General features: G+C 40.4%; 2 protein-coding genes across 2 annotated transcripts in view; both read right to left on the bottom strand.

Moving 5' to 3' along the window:
• Nucleotides 1-1,145: 1,145 nt before the first annotated feature.
• On the bottom strand, nucleotides 1,146-12,450 carry dusp4 (dual specificity phosphatase 4). Its single transcript, XM_056403710.1, has 4 exons — nucleotides 11,690-12,450; nucleotides 10,062-10,189; nucleotides 7,309-7,528; nucleotides 1,146-4,436 (listed from the first exon to the last, which is right to left on the bottom strand). Exons 1-4 carry the CDS (start codon nucleotides 12,057-12,059, stop codon nucleotides 4,048-4,050), a joined length of 1,107 nt encoding a protein of 368 aa, XP_056259685.1. The 5' UTR covers nucleotides 12,060-12,450; the 3' UTR covers nucleotides 1,146-4,047.
• A 37-nt stretch (nucleotides 12,451-12,487) lies between these two features.
• LOC130186525 (uncharacterized) overlaps nucleotides 12,488-15,376 on the bottom strand; it is a 41,447-nt gene continuing 38,558 nt past the window's right edge. The window contains exon 11 of the mRNA XM_056403708.1: nucleotides 12,488-13,631. Coding sequence (XP_056259683.1) covers nucleotides 13,533-13,631 — 99 coding nt within the window. The 3' untranslated portion in view covers nucleotides 12,488-13,532. The remainder of the gene's footprint in view (nucleotides 13,632-15,376) is intronic.

Below are 15,376 nucleotides of genomic sequence, written 5' to 3'. Positions count from 1 at the left end.
CGAAAGCGATGGAGTGCTGGTCGAGCTGCTGTCCTGGGCAGGCTGGACTTTAGTTGGACTCTTTTTAGCTGGTGGTTTGCCAAAAAAAAAAGTAAAATGCGTTTATGCGCCATTATGATATAACACTTCAATTAGCTGTCAATGCTACAGCTGCAGGACGCAAATTCAGGAATTCTACCATAGAGTTGACATGACCCGCCCCACTCTGCCTCTGATTGGCTAGTAATCATTGCCTTTGTTGGTTGGATTGGTTGAGGAGTGAGAAGGCAGGCAGGCAAATAATCAAAGAAGTATTTTGGATAACAAATGAGTTCTGGGGACAAGGAAGTACGAGGGCAAGTACCGTGAATCACTGAGGCTGTGGTGACCTAACTTGGAATCACACCCATACCTGTGCCATGTTTTTTTTTCATGTCAGCTGAAATAGGCTGAGTGAGGACAAGTACATGTACTCACCACTGGATGGTGCTGCAGGCTTAAACTTTCTTTAAGCTTTCTGTGGCAAGAAAGCACGTTTGTTAACACACAAATGAAGAATGCTGTTCACAGCTTCCTTATTTTATCACAATTTAAAGGACTTCTGTCAGAGAACCTGTTGTTGTTTATCATTTAAATCACAATTGGCGAGCTACCTGCATATGGCTGTAGAGATATCAGCAGGGAAACCCATTAGCAGTTGCAGTACTTGTAAACTTGGATTTTATTGCTGTTGTTTTTTCTATTTCCAAACCTACTAAATGAACTCCTGGAATGTTGAAATCAAAGCTATAGCTCTGTAACTGTGGGGAGACTTTCAAACACCTGACTTTTTTTTACCTATATATACTATTTTTATTACCCATTATTTTACCTCTTACATATAATTTTTATTGAACCTTTTCATCTAAAATCTGTTTCTTAATCTTTGCCATGCAAAGGCAGTCATTATGGCAGTGATATTGTATTGTAATTCAGTTCAGTTTTTTCCCTTTTGGATCCCAAATTCGCTAAACCTGCATTATCTACTGCACTTTTACCTGTGTGCATGATTTTTTTTAAATTCCTACATTCCCCAGGATGCCATTTATGATGTCAAGTTGTTATGTTGGTGAGATGATTCATATAAAAAAGATCTATTCAGTTAATACAAAGAACACGTATACAACTTCATTAAGAACATTGTTTATTCAACAGTGGATCTTCAGTAATAAATAAATGCACAGATCATTCATTCCACAATAAAATTGAGGGAAAGTTGTTTTTTTTTTATATATATAAATGTCCAAGTGGAGGATTGATATTGCCATGATGGGTAAACAGCATTGACCAGACAGAGAGACAATCTAGACAGATGGACTAACACAGAGAGGCAGACGGGCTGACTGACAGACAGACATGTACAGACCACACAGATGTGTACAAAGTATTGCGTTTTTCACTCTCTTCTCTCTCTCTCTCTCTCTCTCTCTCTCTATCTCTACATGGACAAAATGTCTTTATGTAAAGTCTAATCAGTCTAACATCACCATGATGTGCAAATCAATCATAAATTATAAATACAGTATTGCATCACTTCAAAGTGCTACAGAGATAGGTGCCGACAATCTTCAAAAACAGAAAAAGGTTTGTTTTCTTTGAAACCGTGTGTTTGTATGTGTGTGTGTGTGTGTGTGTGTGTGTGTGTGTGTGTGTGTGTGTGTGTGTGTGTGTATTTGCCTGCTGTGTGTTTTGTGCATGTACATCAGGACTTGGGTATAAAAGCAACTATGGGACTTTGTGCCTTTGGATGTCTAGCACAGAGTGTAGAGCTTAGCCTGGTCAAAATCAGAAGCAATAAAATCATTGTCTTTAATTGTGATATTATGGAGACTTGATGTGATGTTAGAATGTGACGTCCTGAAAAGTCACTGCAACTCTTGATTTTTGTGAATGGATTGTAAGTAGAGTATTGCATGACGTCAAAGTGCTACAGAGAGAACTGTGTACAATCTTCAAAAACAGAGAAATGTTACAGTTGTTGTGTTGTACAGATACACACTGAATGAGATAAATGTTTGGGACAACTTCTTGTTATTGGATTATAGCCTCAAAGGTCAAAGCTTAAAATCTTTCTCTAACTGGTGTCATGAGGAAGAACAATGAGGGTCGCTAATGTTTGGTAAGAAGAGACCCACAACTTGATGGATGGTCTTTAAAAATCTATGGTGGATCTGTGAAAACATCAAAAGATATAATATCTAAGAGAGAAAGTATTGCAATCCAATTTGCTCAAAAATGTCAGGATATCCATTTTAAATGATTAGGAACCCGAAATGGTCGTAGGATTATTTCTGTAATGTGTTTAAAATAACCTGAGTTCTTCACAAATGTCTATTTTTTTAAATCTAATTCTCATTATTTCACTCATTATTTTAACATGTACAGTGTATACTGTGTGTGTGTGTGTGTGTGTGTGTGTGTGTGTTTGTGTAAACATGAAGAGAGAAGCTGCACTTCTGTACTGCTATGCTGAAATGCTGAGATTCTTTGACTAACATTCAGCAGCCTGCTTTCTAGCAGCTAAAAAAAAAAAAAGCTGTCCCTGGCAAATCCAAGGATGCCTAAATCCACAGAATACCTTTATGTACAAGGCACAAACATCTTAAGGGACCATTCACTGGTGGTGCACATTTTAGCCCATTACCTAAAAAAATTTACCATTTTTCAAAGCATCCCATCCAATAGCCAGTGTTTTTTCAGTTCATTTGAGCACGCTAAGAAAATAAACTTGCTGAAAAGAACTGAAACCAGTGTCTTTAAAGTTGCGTATGTTTTGGAAGATGGTCAACAGTAAAGAATACATGACTTATAATGACTTAAAAGATACAAAGCTTCCAGCATGGTCCTTTAAGTAGCTCTCATCCAGGGCCAATATGCTCTAAAGTTTGCATCTGATCTAAAAGACAATGAAAATGTCCCAGACACAACACATTTTTTTATGTCTTTTTCCTTCAGCTGTTTCATCCAATACAACGTTTTTGTGATGTAGCAAAGGGAGTTTCCTATCAGGGGTGTATCAGGGGGCTGCAGTGGGGTTTCCCAGTCCATTTACAAGGGCCCTGGCCTTTATTTGGCATCTTATTTTATTTATTTAGCCTCTTCAGTGAAGAGATGAGGAGCAGAGGAGAGTGGGCGGACAGGGTGAAGATGAGAGGTAGAGATGAGAAGACGAGGAGGAGGAGGAAAGGAGGGAGGAATATAAAAGGATGAAAAGGAGATGAGAGGGGAGGAAGGTGTTGGGGGGGCAGAGAGAGGAAGAGGACGTATGAAAGACAGGAAGCTCCGGTCGGATTGCCGGCAGAGCACCTGTCACTGAAGAGGCTCCTGCTTTCTATCACCGTCTCCTCCCCTCTTTTTTCCATCCATCTCTTTTGTCTGGCAACAGGAGGGACACCCAAAGGGGAAAGAGCGAGTGCTTAAAATTCCTCCTTCCTTCCTGTGTCCATCTCCTCTCCTAAAGACCTGTCGTCTCCATAGCAACGAACCCTGTCTTCATACTGAGCTTATTCAGTTGGTAGTCATGAATGTGTGTGTGTGTGTGTGTGTGTGTGTGTGTGTGTGTGTGTGTGTGTGTGTGTGAGGCAGAGAGAAAGAGAAAAAGAGTGTTTGCTGCTGCTCATGCCTCTCTGTGTCTGTGTTTGTGTGTCAGTGTACCTCTGTGCGTGTTTTTTTTTTTTTTTTTTTTTTTTTGTCAAGGAAGAGGGTGTATCTTCAGTAAACATCAGTCCAACACTCCCTCCAAACGTGTTTACTGAAACAAGTTCTGAAAGCCAGTTAATTTTTGGTCAGTTTGAATAAATCTCATGTTAAAATGGATGGAGCGTTGGCTGGTTTCTGAACTTTAAAAAGTTTTTTCTTTTTTCAGTCTTTGAGTTTTTAATCAGGCACCATGACGCTTCTCAACTCTCCACCCTGGAAGCATATACATACTGCGGCGGTCAGTAAGACTGACAGCTCTTCCAGCCAATACCAGCCCAGTCTGTGCTCAAATAGTTTGTCAGGGGAAGGCTGTGAGTGATTGGCTGTCCATCAGCAGCCGGGTGAGGTTGTGATTGGGCTGTGGTGCAGGTAGGCGGAGTTGACCACAGAGACAGGGAAGTTGAAAATGAACGGAGAGGTGGGTGTGGCCGTCGTCGAGGCGGTCGCTACTGAAGACTTGGGTCCCAGTAGCGGGCTTGCCGTGGCAGCTGCCTCAGCGGCACAAGAGGTGGCGAGGAGCTGTGATTCGAACTGCAGCAACTGGCCCATGAAGCTGAAGTTGGGAGAGATGATGCTGCGGCGCCGGCGCACAAACTCAAAGGCTTCATCCAGACGTACACGCTTTCTCTTCATCAGGTAGGCCAGGCAGATGGTGGCGGAGCGGGAGATGCCTGCTTGACAGTGGACCAGCACTCGCCCATTCGAGTCCCGTACTGAATCTGAGAAGAGAGGGGGCGGGTCAGAGGTCAGAGGTTTCCATGGACAATGTAAATGTAATGACAATGTAAAAATCTCTGTTCTTTATTTCCTCTCTGACTTAAATGAAATATCTCAAAATCTGTTAAATGGTACCACATTTTTAATACATTCATGGTCCCCAGAGTATGAACCCTAATGACTTTTGTTCCCCGGAGTTTTCCTCTAGCACCACCTTGAGGTTGACATTTGTGGTTTCGAGTCAAATATCTCATCTCAAACTGTGGGATGGTTCAGACTTTCATGTCCCCCTCAGGATGAATTGTAATAAAACTCTGCCTAGATGTAAAGCCTTACAGAGGGGCTAGCATGCAGGCTCAGTCTTGTTTTTCTATTGTTGTTGTAATGGTGCTTTCATGGTGGTTTGCCACAAGCTCACATTTCCATCATGGACAATGAAAGTGAACTGATCTGAATGTGTATTTTATCTCTGAGCAATATGGCTCCAAGCAAGTTTGTAGCAGTTCATTCAGTTAATTTTTTCCAGTTGAAGAAGACGCCATTCGAACTCTGACGGCAGCAGACTGTTCAGAGAGCACAGAGAGTTTTTCACAAAAAGATTAAAAGAAAAAAAAATTTTATCACTATGACTCTTAATAATTATGGTAAAAGAAAAAAATATCATCCTAAATGTGCATTTTTAACAGCCACCAAGTACTTTAAACACAACAGAAATACAACGACGCTTTGCCTCACTTCCTTTCCTCAACACTTTCATGCCTTCCTTCCCCTTTCTGTGTAGTCAAATTGAGAACTAGCTTCAACGTGAGAAAGCAGCAAATCACATTTAACTGAACCATGCAAGAGCAAAAAAAAAAATTTGAGTCATCATCCCTTCTTTCACACTTCCTTCCCTGTCCTATTTATGTCTCTGCCTCTTTCAGTATGTTTAGAAGCACGCCATTACTTCATTACTGTGAACAACCATTTGTAGGTAATAGTCTGATTAAAGAATTTACAGTAACTCAATTTTCTGAATTGCATCTTCCGTTTGCATGATTAGTTGGGACAGTACTGGTAATGTCCTCCAGCCTGTGTGGCGGCCTGCAGGAAATTAGAAGCACACAATATAAAGAAGATAATGGAGGGACATAATTTATTGTTTTTTCATGTTGAAGAATTTAATCTAATTTTCCACCACTGCTGGCTTTTCCGATGTTTGAATATAAAATTACTGCTTTGATTCCAGATCACTTCATTACCTCGCTGGCACATGAGCAAAATTAAGATCGAAGACTGTTTGCTGCTATTTCTCTAAGTGCACAGATGCTTGATTGCTGCCTCCCCTATCTTCACTCTTTGTGTCTTTCTCTGCTTCTCGGATGTCTGCATTTTTTTTTCTTTCTTAATTTCTCTCTTTCTCACACACAAACACACACACACACACACACACACACACGCACAGATTTCAGGTAACTCCACCACAGCGTCTGTTCACCCGGTAACAGTGGATGAGTCAGACCCTGGTCCCACAGCAGCTAACTATGACGCATACCAGTACCTACTCACACACATCAGAGTGCACACTCACAAACACACACTCACAGCACAGAACCACACACACACACACACCCACACACACACACACACACACACACACACACACACACACACACCACACACACACACACACACACACACACACACACACACACACACAATGTCTACACACAGCATGGATATGCAAAGCAAAAGCAAAGCTCACACTTGCCTATATTATATACACAAACACATATCTGAACTCATGCTGCAGAGAAATGATAGAGTGTAATATTTTATCATTTTAAATGCAATAATTCCCCCCCGGCCGTCTGTCCAGTTCCTCCCACACACACACACACACACACACACACACACACACACACACACACACACAGTGTATTACGTCATTTAGCTCTGTAACAGATTCATCTGATTAGATTTTGGTAGTTTTGTTCTTTTTTAGGTCTGCTGAGATGTGAGTGATAAAGGGCTGCTTGGAAATAATGATTTGCGACACTTTTCATTGAATAAATGTCTGATTTGTCATCATTGGCCTGAAAGCTTGTCCACTGCAGCTCTCTGAATAATTCTCAGACTCCAGACGAGAAGTGAAGCGCTTTTACATTTCCGGTCGGGTTGAGATTAACAGAAGAAGAGGACTGTTTAGTTAACATGAGCAGTAATGAGCCACTATGACTAAAACCCAAACTACCTCAACAGAAAATCCAAAGGAAGACAGGACTTCACAGTCCCACCCACACTGTTTAACTGACAAGTGATTAGTCAAAGTAAACATGTCTAGGCCTGCCATTAGTGGATTAGTCAATCGAAAGAAAATTAATCTGCAACCATTGTGTCAATTTTCAAGCAAAACTAACAAACATTTAATGGTTTCAGCCTCTAAAATGATTTTTTTTAACGATTTTGCTGCTTTTCCTGTTCTTGCATTATATTAACTTAAATATCTTACACATGTGATATCATTACCTTCTGCTCTAAAAAATTGTGATGTGCATTTTTCAAAATTTTCTGCTGTTGTATAGACAATTAATCAATTAATTGAGAAAATAATCTGCAGATTAATTGTTAATGAAAATAATTGTAAATTGTAGACCTTCATATGTTTTTCTATTAATATTAAAAAGATATTTCACGTCTACAAGCAGACACTGCAACAGCTTGTTCCAAAATAAAAATGAAAAAAATCAACAAACCTAAAAGTGATGTGACCTAAAAACAAAACCCAAAAAGCACAAAATATGCTATCGCCTGAAGTAAACTTCTATGTGTGGTTTCCCACCATGGGATAACCACAAATAAACACACACACATCACACATGCTTACTCACTGACCTATGAACTCAATAGCCTCCAGGAACCAGCAGCTGATGTCCTCTTTATGGTTGTCCTCCACAGGGATACATTTGTACTGGTACGCCCCCTCGAAGTGGTTAGGACAGTCGGCCGACACGTTCAGCAAGGCGGAGATTCCTATGCCGTCCAAAACCTCCTTCTTTGAGGCGTGGAGGGCGCTGCCAAGGTAGAGGAACGGGAGGATCTCGACTGGACCGCCCTGGATCAAAGGACAGACGGGAGGGCAAGGGTTAATCAATTATTTCTTTGGCTGAGGGAGTATGTTCATAATTAATTCAGTCAGTCCTGAAGTAAGTCTTCATTCATTGGGTGATTCCATAAAGAAACATCTCCTGACCCAATCAGCTCGGAGAGCCATGTTAATGAGAATTTACTCAAATGAAAAACAGCTTCGGGGATAAGACAAAGAATTCACTGTGTCAGTGAGCAGCGGAGGCCAGATGACTTCAGTATAAGCATGACCTTAAATATTTTGTTAATCACATTAGCCACACTTATCATCAGACAGGGGCAGCTTATTATCTGTGTAATTAATGCAGAGTCATTTGATATGGGCCATTTAGTTTGTTAGTTTCTGTCTCAAACCAAGTTATTTCCACCTACGGAAACACAACTCACTGTATGAGCCGAGCATCTGACAAACTGAACTGTATGAACATCTTTCAACAATAGACTTCATATGGAAATATCAGCATGTCTTTTCACGTATCAGTACACGAATGTTCGACAGCCTTTTCTTGGCGATTTGTATTCACCGCATTCTCTCATTCTTCTATTGGGAAACATTGTCATTTTTCTGTGATGAATCTTTATCAGTCGAAAAAAATTGTTCTTCTGACGAAAACATGCTCCATAGCAAGATTTCCTCAGAAAGTCAGTTCTACTGGCATGGCACTGACTGACCGAGTACATGAAGGATTGTTACACACACATCCTGGAACAGTGTCTCAAGGAACATAAAAAAGGTCAAAATGTGTTTGTCCTTTCTAGTTTTGTTGAGTGTTGGTTAAAAATATGAATTGTTGATCGTAACATTTAAATTTCTAACCCCATGCCTAACCACCATCGACACTGCCATCATCTTTCACAATGCAACACATAAACCCTTCATGGTTTAAAAAAACCAAAAAACAACACATTTTCATGATTAATACAAATATTTTGGCTTCGGATGGTTCCACTAGTATCTGTGTAAGTTGTGTCTTGACTTTAACTACATGCATTACATATTACACATTTATTATTATTATTTATTATAATATTCTAGTCTTCACTACATAAAGAGCAACTAAATCCCTGTGTTTACTAATGCAATTTTGGGCCAGTTTATGTTTATTTTGAACCATATCAATGATTTGTTTTCCCTTTCACTATATCTGAGAGGTCAGGCTGTTGGCGGTCTATACCGGTAGTGAGACTTATTGACGAGGGCTGTGTCTGTTTATGTCACTGCCGCTGACGACCTCAGTACTGACACAGCGTCAGGAAATGATCGATACTGCTAAGAGATGTAATGTGAGGAGGGGGGTGGAGGGTGATGGGGAAAAATACAAGCGAGATACTCAACTAGCTTTTACCCAGTCCATCATATCAATACTGCAACAGGAAGCTACAGTACTCTTTGCATTAAAACTCCCACCCGACAGTGAGGCAGAGACTGTCAAGCCTTTTCCTTAGAAAAACATACAGAGGCTGAATTGTCTGCGTCCGTCTCTTCATGCGTTCCGGGGGAATTAAACCCAAACCACATGTGACTTTGAGCACTGCACAAAAACTGCAGGCTCGAGCAGCAGATCGACCAACAAAACGAGGCCACCGGGGTCACAGGAAGTGACGGAGAGGTGACTCAGAGGTGAAGACAAAAAATGAATTTAAACAAGAAGTGGATTTCAGCAAATGTTCCTATCAGTTTATGTTGATTTCTCTAGCATGGCCTACAGACAGAAGAAACAAGTCTGTAACTACACATTCTCTGGTTTAAATTCCCACACTGGGTGGGATAATGTGGTTGAATGTGAACAACAGTAGAGTTCGGTTGAACAAGGCAAATATCCTCCAGTGTTTGCACTCAGTAGCTCTAAATGTGAGTGTGTGAAAGTGGAGGCAACTTTTACAGGTTAATAAGTCAAAACAGCCTTTTAATTGATTCTTTAGCTAATGGGACATTAATAAATATTTAAATACTAAATATGGGTTATCAATTTTAATCATTTATTTAACAAAAATAAAATTTCTTGATTTTTTTTCTGTTACATATTTTTACATCTTATACACTGAATGCTGTTAGTCCAAGTGAGCAAAGTCAAGACATTGGCTTTTGGTCTGGTGACATGTGATAGGCATTTGTGATTATTTTATGAATGAAAACACTCATTATTTTCAGTTTTAATAATTGGCTGCACATGCTCAGAAGCTGCTTTACACGTGACCTACACTAGTTTGACACCGGAGGATGTTAATTATGCTTTTAAAAGCTCTCTTTTCAACCTGAAATAATATAATCTAATGATAATAAACTTTTATTTGTATAGCACTTTTCTTAATGTTGCAAAGTACTTTACAAAAGAAATAAAACCAGACAAGGCAAATTAAATGTAAATGAGAACCTGTCACAGAAGAAGTAAAAACAATTTTTTTTTTTTTTTTAAAGTAAAAACAATAAAATAAAGAAAAGGTGGATAAAGTTTGAGTTCAGGTTGGTCTGCCCTCACTCATCTTGTGTTGTGCTTTACCTGATCGTGGTGTGGTGTCCCACAAGACGAGCAGGCAGAGTCGATGCTGGACTGGCTGGTGAGGGTTGGTAAGGATTTGGTCTTTAAACAAAACTCTGGGTATTCTGAGAAAAACCTGTCATATCCACCTGTAAAAAAAAAAGAGACACCAATTTCAAATGGATTAGATCATATGCAGTGTTTTGCTGTAGGAAATGACTGTAGTATACCAAAAATAATGATGCAGTACATTTGAAGCAATGTCGGAGTAAACCATATGAGATTAAATTCACTACTGGACACCACAGACAGAAACGTCATGTTTGGGCTCTATATGCATAAAACACACTACGTAGGCATACTTAAGGAAAAAGGAAGCATGGTGGCCCACATTAACATTCCCACACAATCTGCACCAGGATTTTCTCCTCTGCATACAGTGAATCGGTAAAGTCTGTTAGACTGACCCCTGACCTACTCTGTTCTGTGTCTACTGTTGTGGATTTGGAAACAATTTCATCATCCCTTTACTTTTTTTATTTTTTATAAATGTGCATGCTGACCACTGCTCTCTGCACCTCGGGGATCAAATCAGATTAACTGGGAAATGTCATCTTTATAATCTACATACATACACTCCTGAGCTTCAAGGCGCCTGCGTCATTAGGATGCACAAAAAAGAATGCGCCACAGCTTGCAGCAGCTTTGGCTTTCAGATTTTTCCTGCAGTCTAAATATAGTCTGGTGAGCAAATCGGGTGTTGATTTTTAGACTTTTCTGCTTCCCATCAGTGATTTACACAAGGCGGACTCTTTTCTGAAATGATCATTAGTGTCTTGTAAGTCCCTCTGATTAGAAGTGGCTTCTACACATCAGCATTACCTCATTCACTCAGCTCACAGCCATTGGTCTGACTGTGTGTGAATGTGTGTAGCTGTGAGTGACTGAGTGAGTGTATGTATTGTAAGAAAAAATAAAAAGTAAAAATGTGCATAGAGCAGGCGTTTGCTTTCAATCTCAGGTTTATAAGATAATGAGCAGTTACAAAACAATATTCAGTATCTTTATTGAGGCAATAAAATAAGATTATGTAGGTTGAAAAATAAAATGAGCAGTGACCCACATTTGGGGGTAGGTAGCATATCCTTAGAAACTAGGCTATTAATGTAATTTGAAGCAATTATTATTATTATTATTACCTTTAAAACCTCTATTAAATTATAATCTTTCACATAAGTGTACAGTTATTATTATTTTATCGTTGTGAATATTTTTTTAAGGCTCATTCAAGAAGAAACATTTTTAGCATTTGGTCATAAGAGCATTAGAGACTAAATAAAGGGTTTATTGTAGCCTGGTGCTTCCCATTCTTAAGGCTGAATAATACTCAAATAAATTATTTGTCTTACCATCAGTAGCCTCACGGCGTAATAGGGAACACTAATGTACTTGTTATTTGTATTATTTACTTTCCAATATTAGTATTATAATCCAAGAATAAACCACAGTTCATCAGTAAAATTACAATTCAGTTCCTCAGTGGAGCTACTGAGGCTGCATCTGAATTTAACCACCATACTGGTGCTACTGGTATTTTACCAGTATTACATGCTGTAGTTGAGCCAAATGTAATAATGAAGCACATTTACCTTTCAGCAGGTATATGTTTGTGCCGGAGGAGTCCCTGGTCAGCGCGTTGAGCACCAGGGTTACCGTGCTGTCCTCCTTCACCGTGTCCGAGTCCGGGGTCCTCTCGTCATACAGCACCACGGCGGAGTACATCCCGGAGCGGAAGCGGCCCCGGACCTCCTCGTCCCCGGCCAGTACCTGGTCCAGGCTCAGCACGGAGCCCTTAGCTCTGCGGCGCACGATGGTGTTGCAGCGGGCGTTGACAGCGCCGCGGATGTGCCCCGCGCTGAAGGCGAGGAAGGAGCGGCAGTCCAGCAGCAGGCACTTGGCGCTGTCGTCCTTTAGGAGCCGCTTCAGCACCGTGCAGTCCATCTCGCACAGTTCCTCCATCGCAAGTCGTTTCAGGCTGCTGTGTCTAAGATTGACTGTCGCCGATCTCCTCTCTCTCTCGCTCTCTCTCTCTCTGTCTCTCTTTCTGTGTCCCCCCCACCGCCCTCCAAACCTGGAGAAGGTGCTTGGATCCTGCGGTGGATTCCCTTTGCGCCTCTCCTCTATGCGCACATGATCTCGTGCATTGTAACCGCACTACTCTTTACGCACAGTCCGGTCACCTCTTTCTTTCACTCTCTTTCTCTCTGAGTGTTTCTCTTCAGGATTGTTTCTCTTTTTTCCTTTTTTTTTTTTATGAATGGGTGCATCACGTCACAGCGGAGGTGACGTCAACCGATAGTAGCCAATCACAAAGCGTCCAGATTCCCGTCCCATTTCCTCCTCTGTCGTTCATTCATAAAAAAAAAAAAAAAAAAAAAAAAAAAAAAAAAGAAATCAATGAAACGACGAGAGGCGAGGTAGATTGAGATTAGACTCCACGAGGCGCACAGCGGGGTTTAGCATGCCTTAACCAGCCCATGACCACATTGAATTATCGTTAGGTTTAGTAGTTTCCTATTATATAAATAAAGGGGTTTATCGATTTAAAATGAACAATTTTCAGACATGTTATTATGAAGAAATGCTCAATTGACTTTTTTATTCGCATTTTATAGTAGGCCCATGTGCCTTTATTTAAGTCTTTAAACCTGCAAATATTTTTAAAACAACAGTGAATCAAATGATTCTTTCTTTTGAAAATATGGCTTGCATATGCTGAAACCATTAAAATCCAGACCTTCGGCCGTATGGTTCTTTGAGCCTCTTTGAGCTTTATCGTTTTGTGTTCATTCCCACAAATGTGCTGTATATTCAGTCTGCTGAACTCTCACAAACTAACTGTATGCTAAGCTACCTGCCCAGCACCACAGGACAGACAGAAGGTTAGCAGCTCAAGGGGCCTATACCTGGGTCATTGGAGACAAAAACACAGCTGAAAGAACAGTGAATATCAGACTTATATTTGACATTTGGCCAGAAATATATCTGCAAATGAATGCTAATGTTGCTTAGTTTCCACTGGATGCAACATTTTAGCCATGGCAACTTATTAAAATGATGTTAGATATAAGCTTTAAGGTCCTATCACATTTTCAATTTGATACATTTTACTTGTCACTTAAATCAAATGCCAAAAATGAGATTATTCTAATTTTAAACTTTGATGTGAATATTTCAGACTTTCTTCAAATGTTACCACTTAAATAACATCTCCTATAGATAATTTCAGTCTGACTGGTGTAATGTGCTGACTGCAGGTGGGTGTGCTTACGTATGTGCACGCACGTACATAAATCTGTCTGTGTATACGTCTGAGTGTGCATCTGTGTGTGTGGGTGTGTAATCCTACAAGCGGAAATGTAATTTGCATCTTCTATCACACAGCCTTAGTGAGCGTGCTCAGGTATTTGCATGTTGATCTCATTTCCATGGTTACGGGAGGAAAGAGAGCAGCACGGCAGCAGATGAGAAGAAGAAAATGCAGACGCCCTGACACAAACAGACGGGCTGCAACGCAGGCAGACGCTCCAGCTGAAAGAGACATGCAGATAAAGAGACTATAGAAACAGATCATTTTAATATTGTATAATCCTCAGATACATTTATTATGAATGGGTTTATGTGGGAAAACTTGAGCAAATGGGTAGGCAACACATGTGCATATGGATCTGTGTTTGTTAGGCTTTTGTTCACAGGCCTTTATGCTCAACTCTCAAATGTTGTGTCTGATTTATTTTTAATGAATATTACAAGACTCATGTAATACAAGTATGATCTGACAGCAGCGTTGAAATGACACTTGTAAGCAGACAGCTTGTTTCCAACCAGCTTGAACTCATGGGAAGTTCTGTAGTATTTATGTCTTGTGTTCCGTCTGACGTGGTAAAAGAATAAGACGGTCTAGACTCAACAGAGAGCAAATGTCAAATCTCACAAGAGGAAATGTGGCAGACGCTTCATGGTTATAAGGCAACAACAAGTTTGTAGGTATTTTTGTGTAAAAACAGAAGTATCGGTAGTCACCATTTGTATGACATGAAAATTAAAAAATATACAGTATATAATATAAAATGTTTGGATTTTCATAGATTTTATCCAGCCACTCTTAGCCAATTGAGTTACTGGCCATAAGAACGTATTTTTCTAACACATTTAGATGTGGTATCTATCTTCACTGTCAAAGGGAAACTCCATCAATTCAGTGTTGAACTTCCATGAAGTTGGGGGACATGCAAGAGACAGATTGAAGTATGAGTATCTGCATTCGTTGTTTGTCCACTCATTTTTCAAGTTTGTCACCTGTCTGTAGAGTCACATGTACCCAGATCAGACTTAGTATGTCCATGTGGTTAAAATCATACAGGAAATGAGTGACAGTATCATGTATATATAGGTGTATATGAATGTGAGTATGTGAATGTGTGTGTAGTGTTTGTGATGTGTGACAGAGGCATTGCAGCAAAAATCATGAGTCTTGAAAGTCATGAATGAAGGACGTTGAAAATTAAGACAGAGAGGTGAGCTGGTGAGATGAAAGATGGAAGACTTGACAGAGATAGGCAGAGCAGGGGATGGGAGAGGAGGAGGAGATGAAAGATGATGAGGGGATGATGGAATAAGAAAAGACAGATGATTTCCTGTGCTGGATTGCAGACTGTAGAGCCCCATATCAACACACACACACACACACACACACACACACACACACACACACACACACACACACACACACACACCACTCCGCATTACTACCAACCCCAAACAATGCCTCACACAGGCGGGATGGTGCTGCTGCCGTAGCAACAAGGGAGAGGTGTGGGAGGGCGGAGACGGCAGGCAGGGGGGCTGCGAGGGGATTGGCTGGGAAGATACTCTGTGCTGATGTCATCCCTCCCACCCTCCTCTCCCTCTCCCATGTCCATCCATTCATCCCCTCACATCCCTCGCCTGCATGTCGTCATCCGTCAATACAGTGGTTGAGTATGTGTGTGTGTGTGTGAGAGAGAGAGAGAGAGAGGATATTTTGTAGGCTACATGTCAGTGATGGTAAATATCTCTCTCCCTCCTCCTTTCTTTGCTCCATTTTCTTCCCGCATCCCTTGCTGTCTCTTTCATTGACCTCTTTCACCCTCATTCTCCTCTTTCAGCTATAATGTTGTTCAGTTAATCATACTGAGCAGTAATAAAAAAAAAAAGGAATATTCATGTCACTAAAGAGAATATGGACTATAAATGACATCATGATGCTACAGACTCAGGTACTGTAATATAAACAT

The sequence above is a fragment of the Seriola aureovittata genome, chromosome 18, assembly GCF_021018895.1.
Source record: "Seriola aureovittata isolate HTS-2021-v1 ecotype China chromosome 18, ASM2101889v1, whole genome shotgun sequence".
Lineage (NCBI taxonomy): Eukaryota > Metazoa > Chordata > Actinopteri > Carangiformes > Carangidae > Seriola > Seriola aureovittata.
This window is presented reverse-complemented; position numbering and strand designations above follow the sequence as displayed.

Excerpts from the sequence above, each read along its gene's own strand:
- dusp4 (XM_056403710.1), bottom strand. The coding sequence starts at position 12,059 with ATGGAGGAACTGTGCGAGATGGACTGCACGGTGCTGAAGCGGCTCCTA. Across the intron at positions 7,529-10,061 it reads GGACACCACACCACGATCAG|GGCGGTCCAGTCGAGATCCT; the intron begins GTAAAGCACAAC and ends CCTTTGATCCAG. Across the intron at positions 4,437-7,308 it reads GGAGGCTATTGAGTTCATAG|ATTCAGTACGGGACTCGAAT; the intron begins GTCAGTGAGTAA and ends CTCTCTTCTCAG.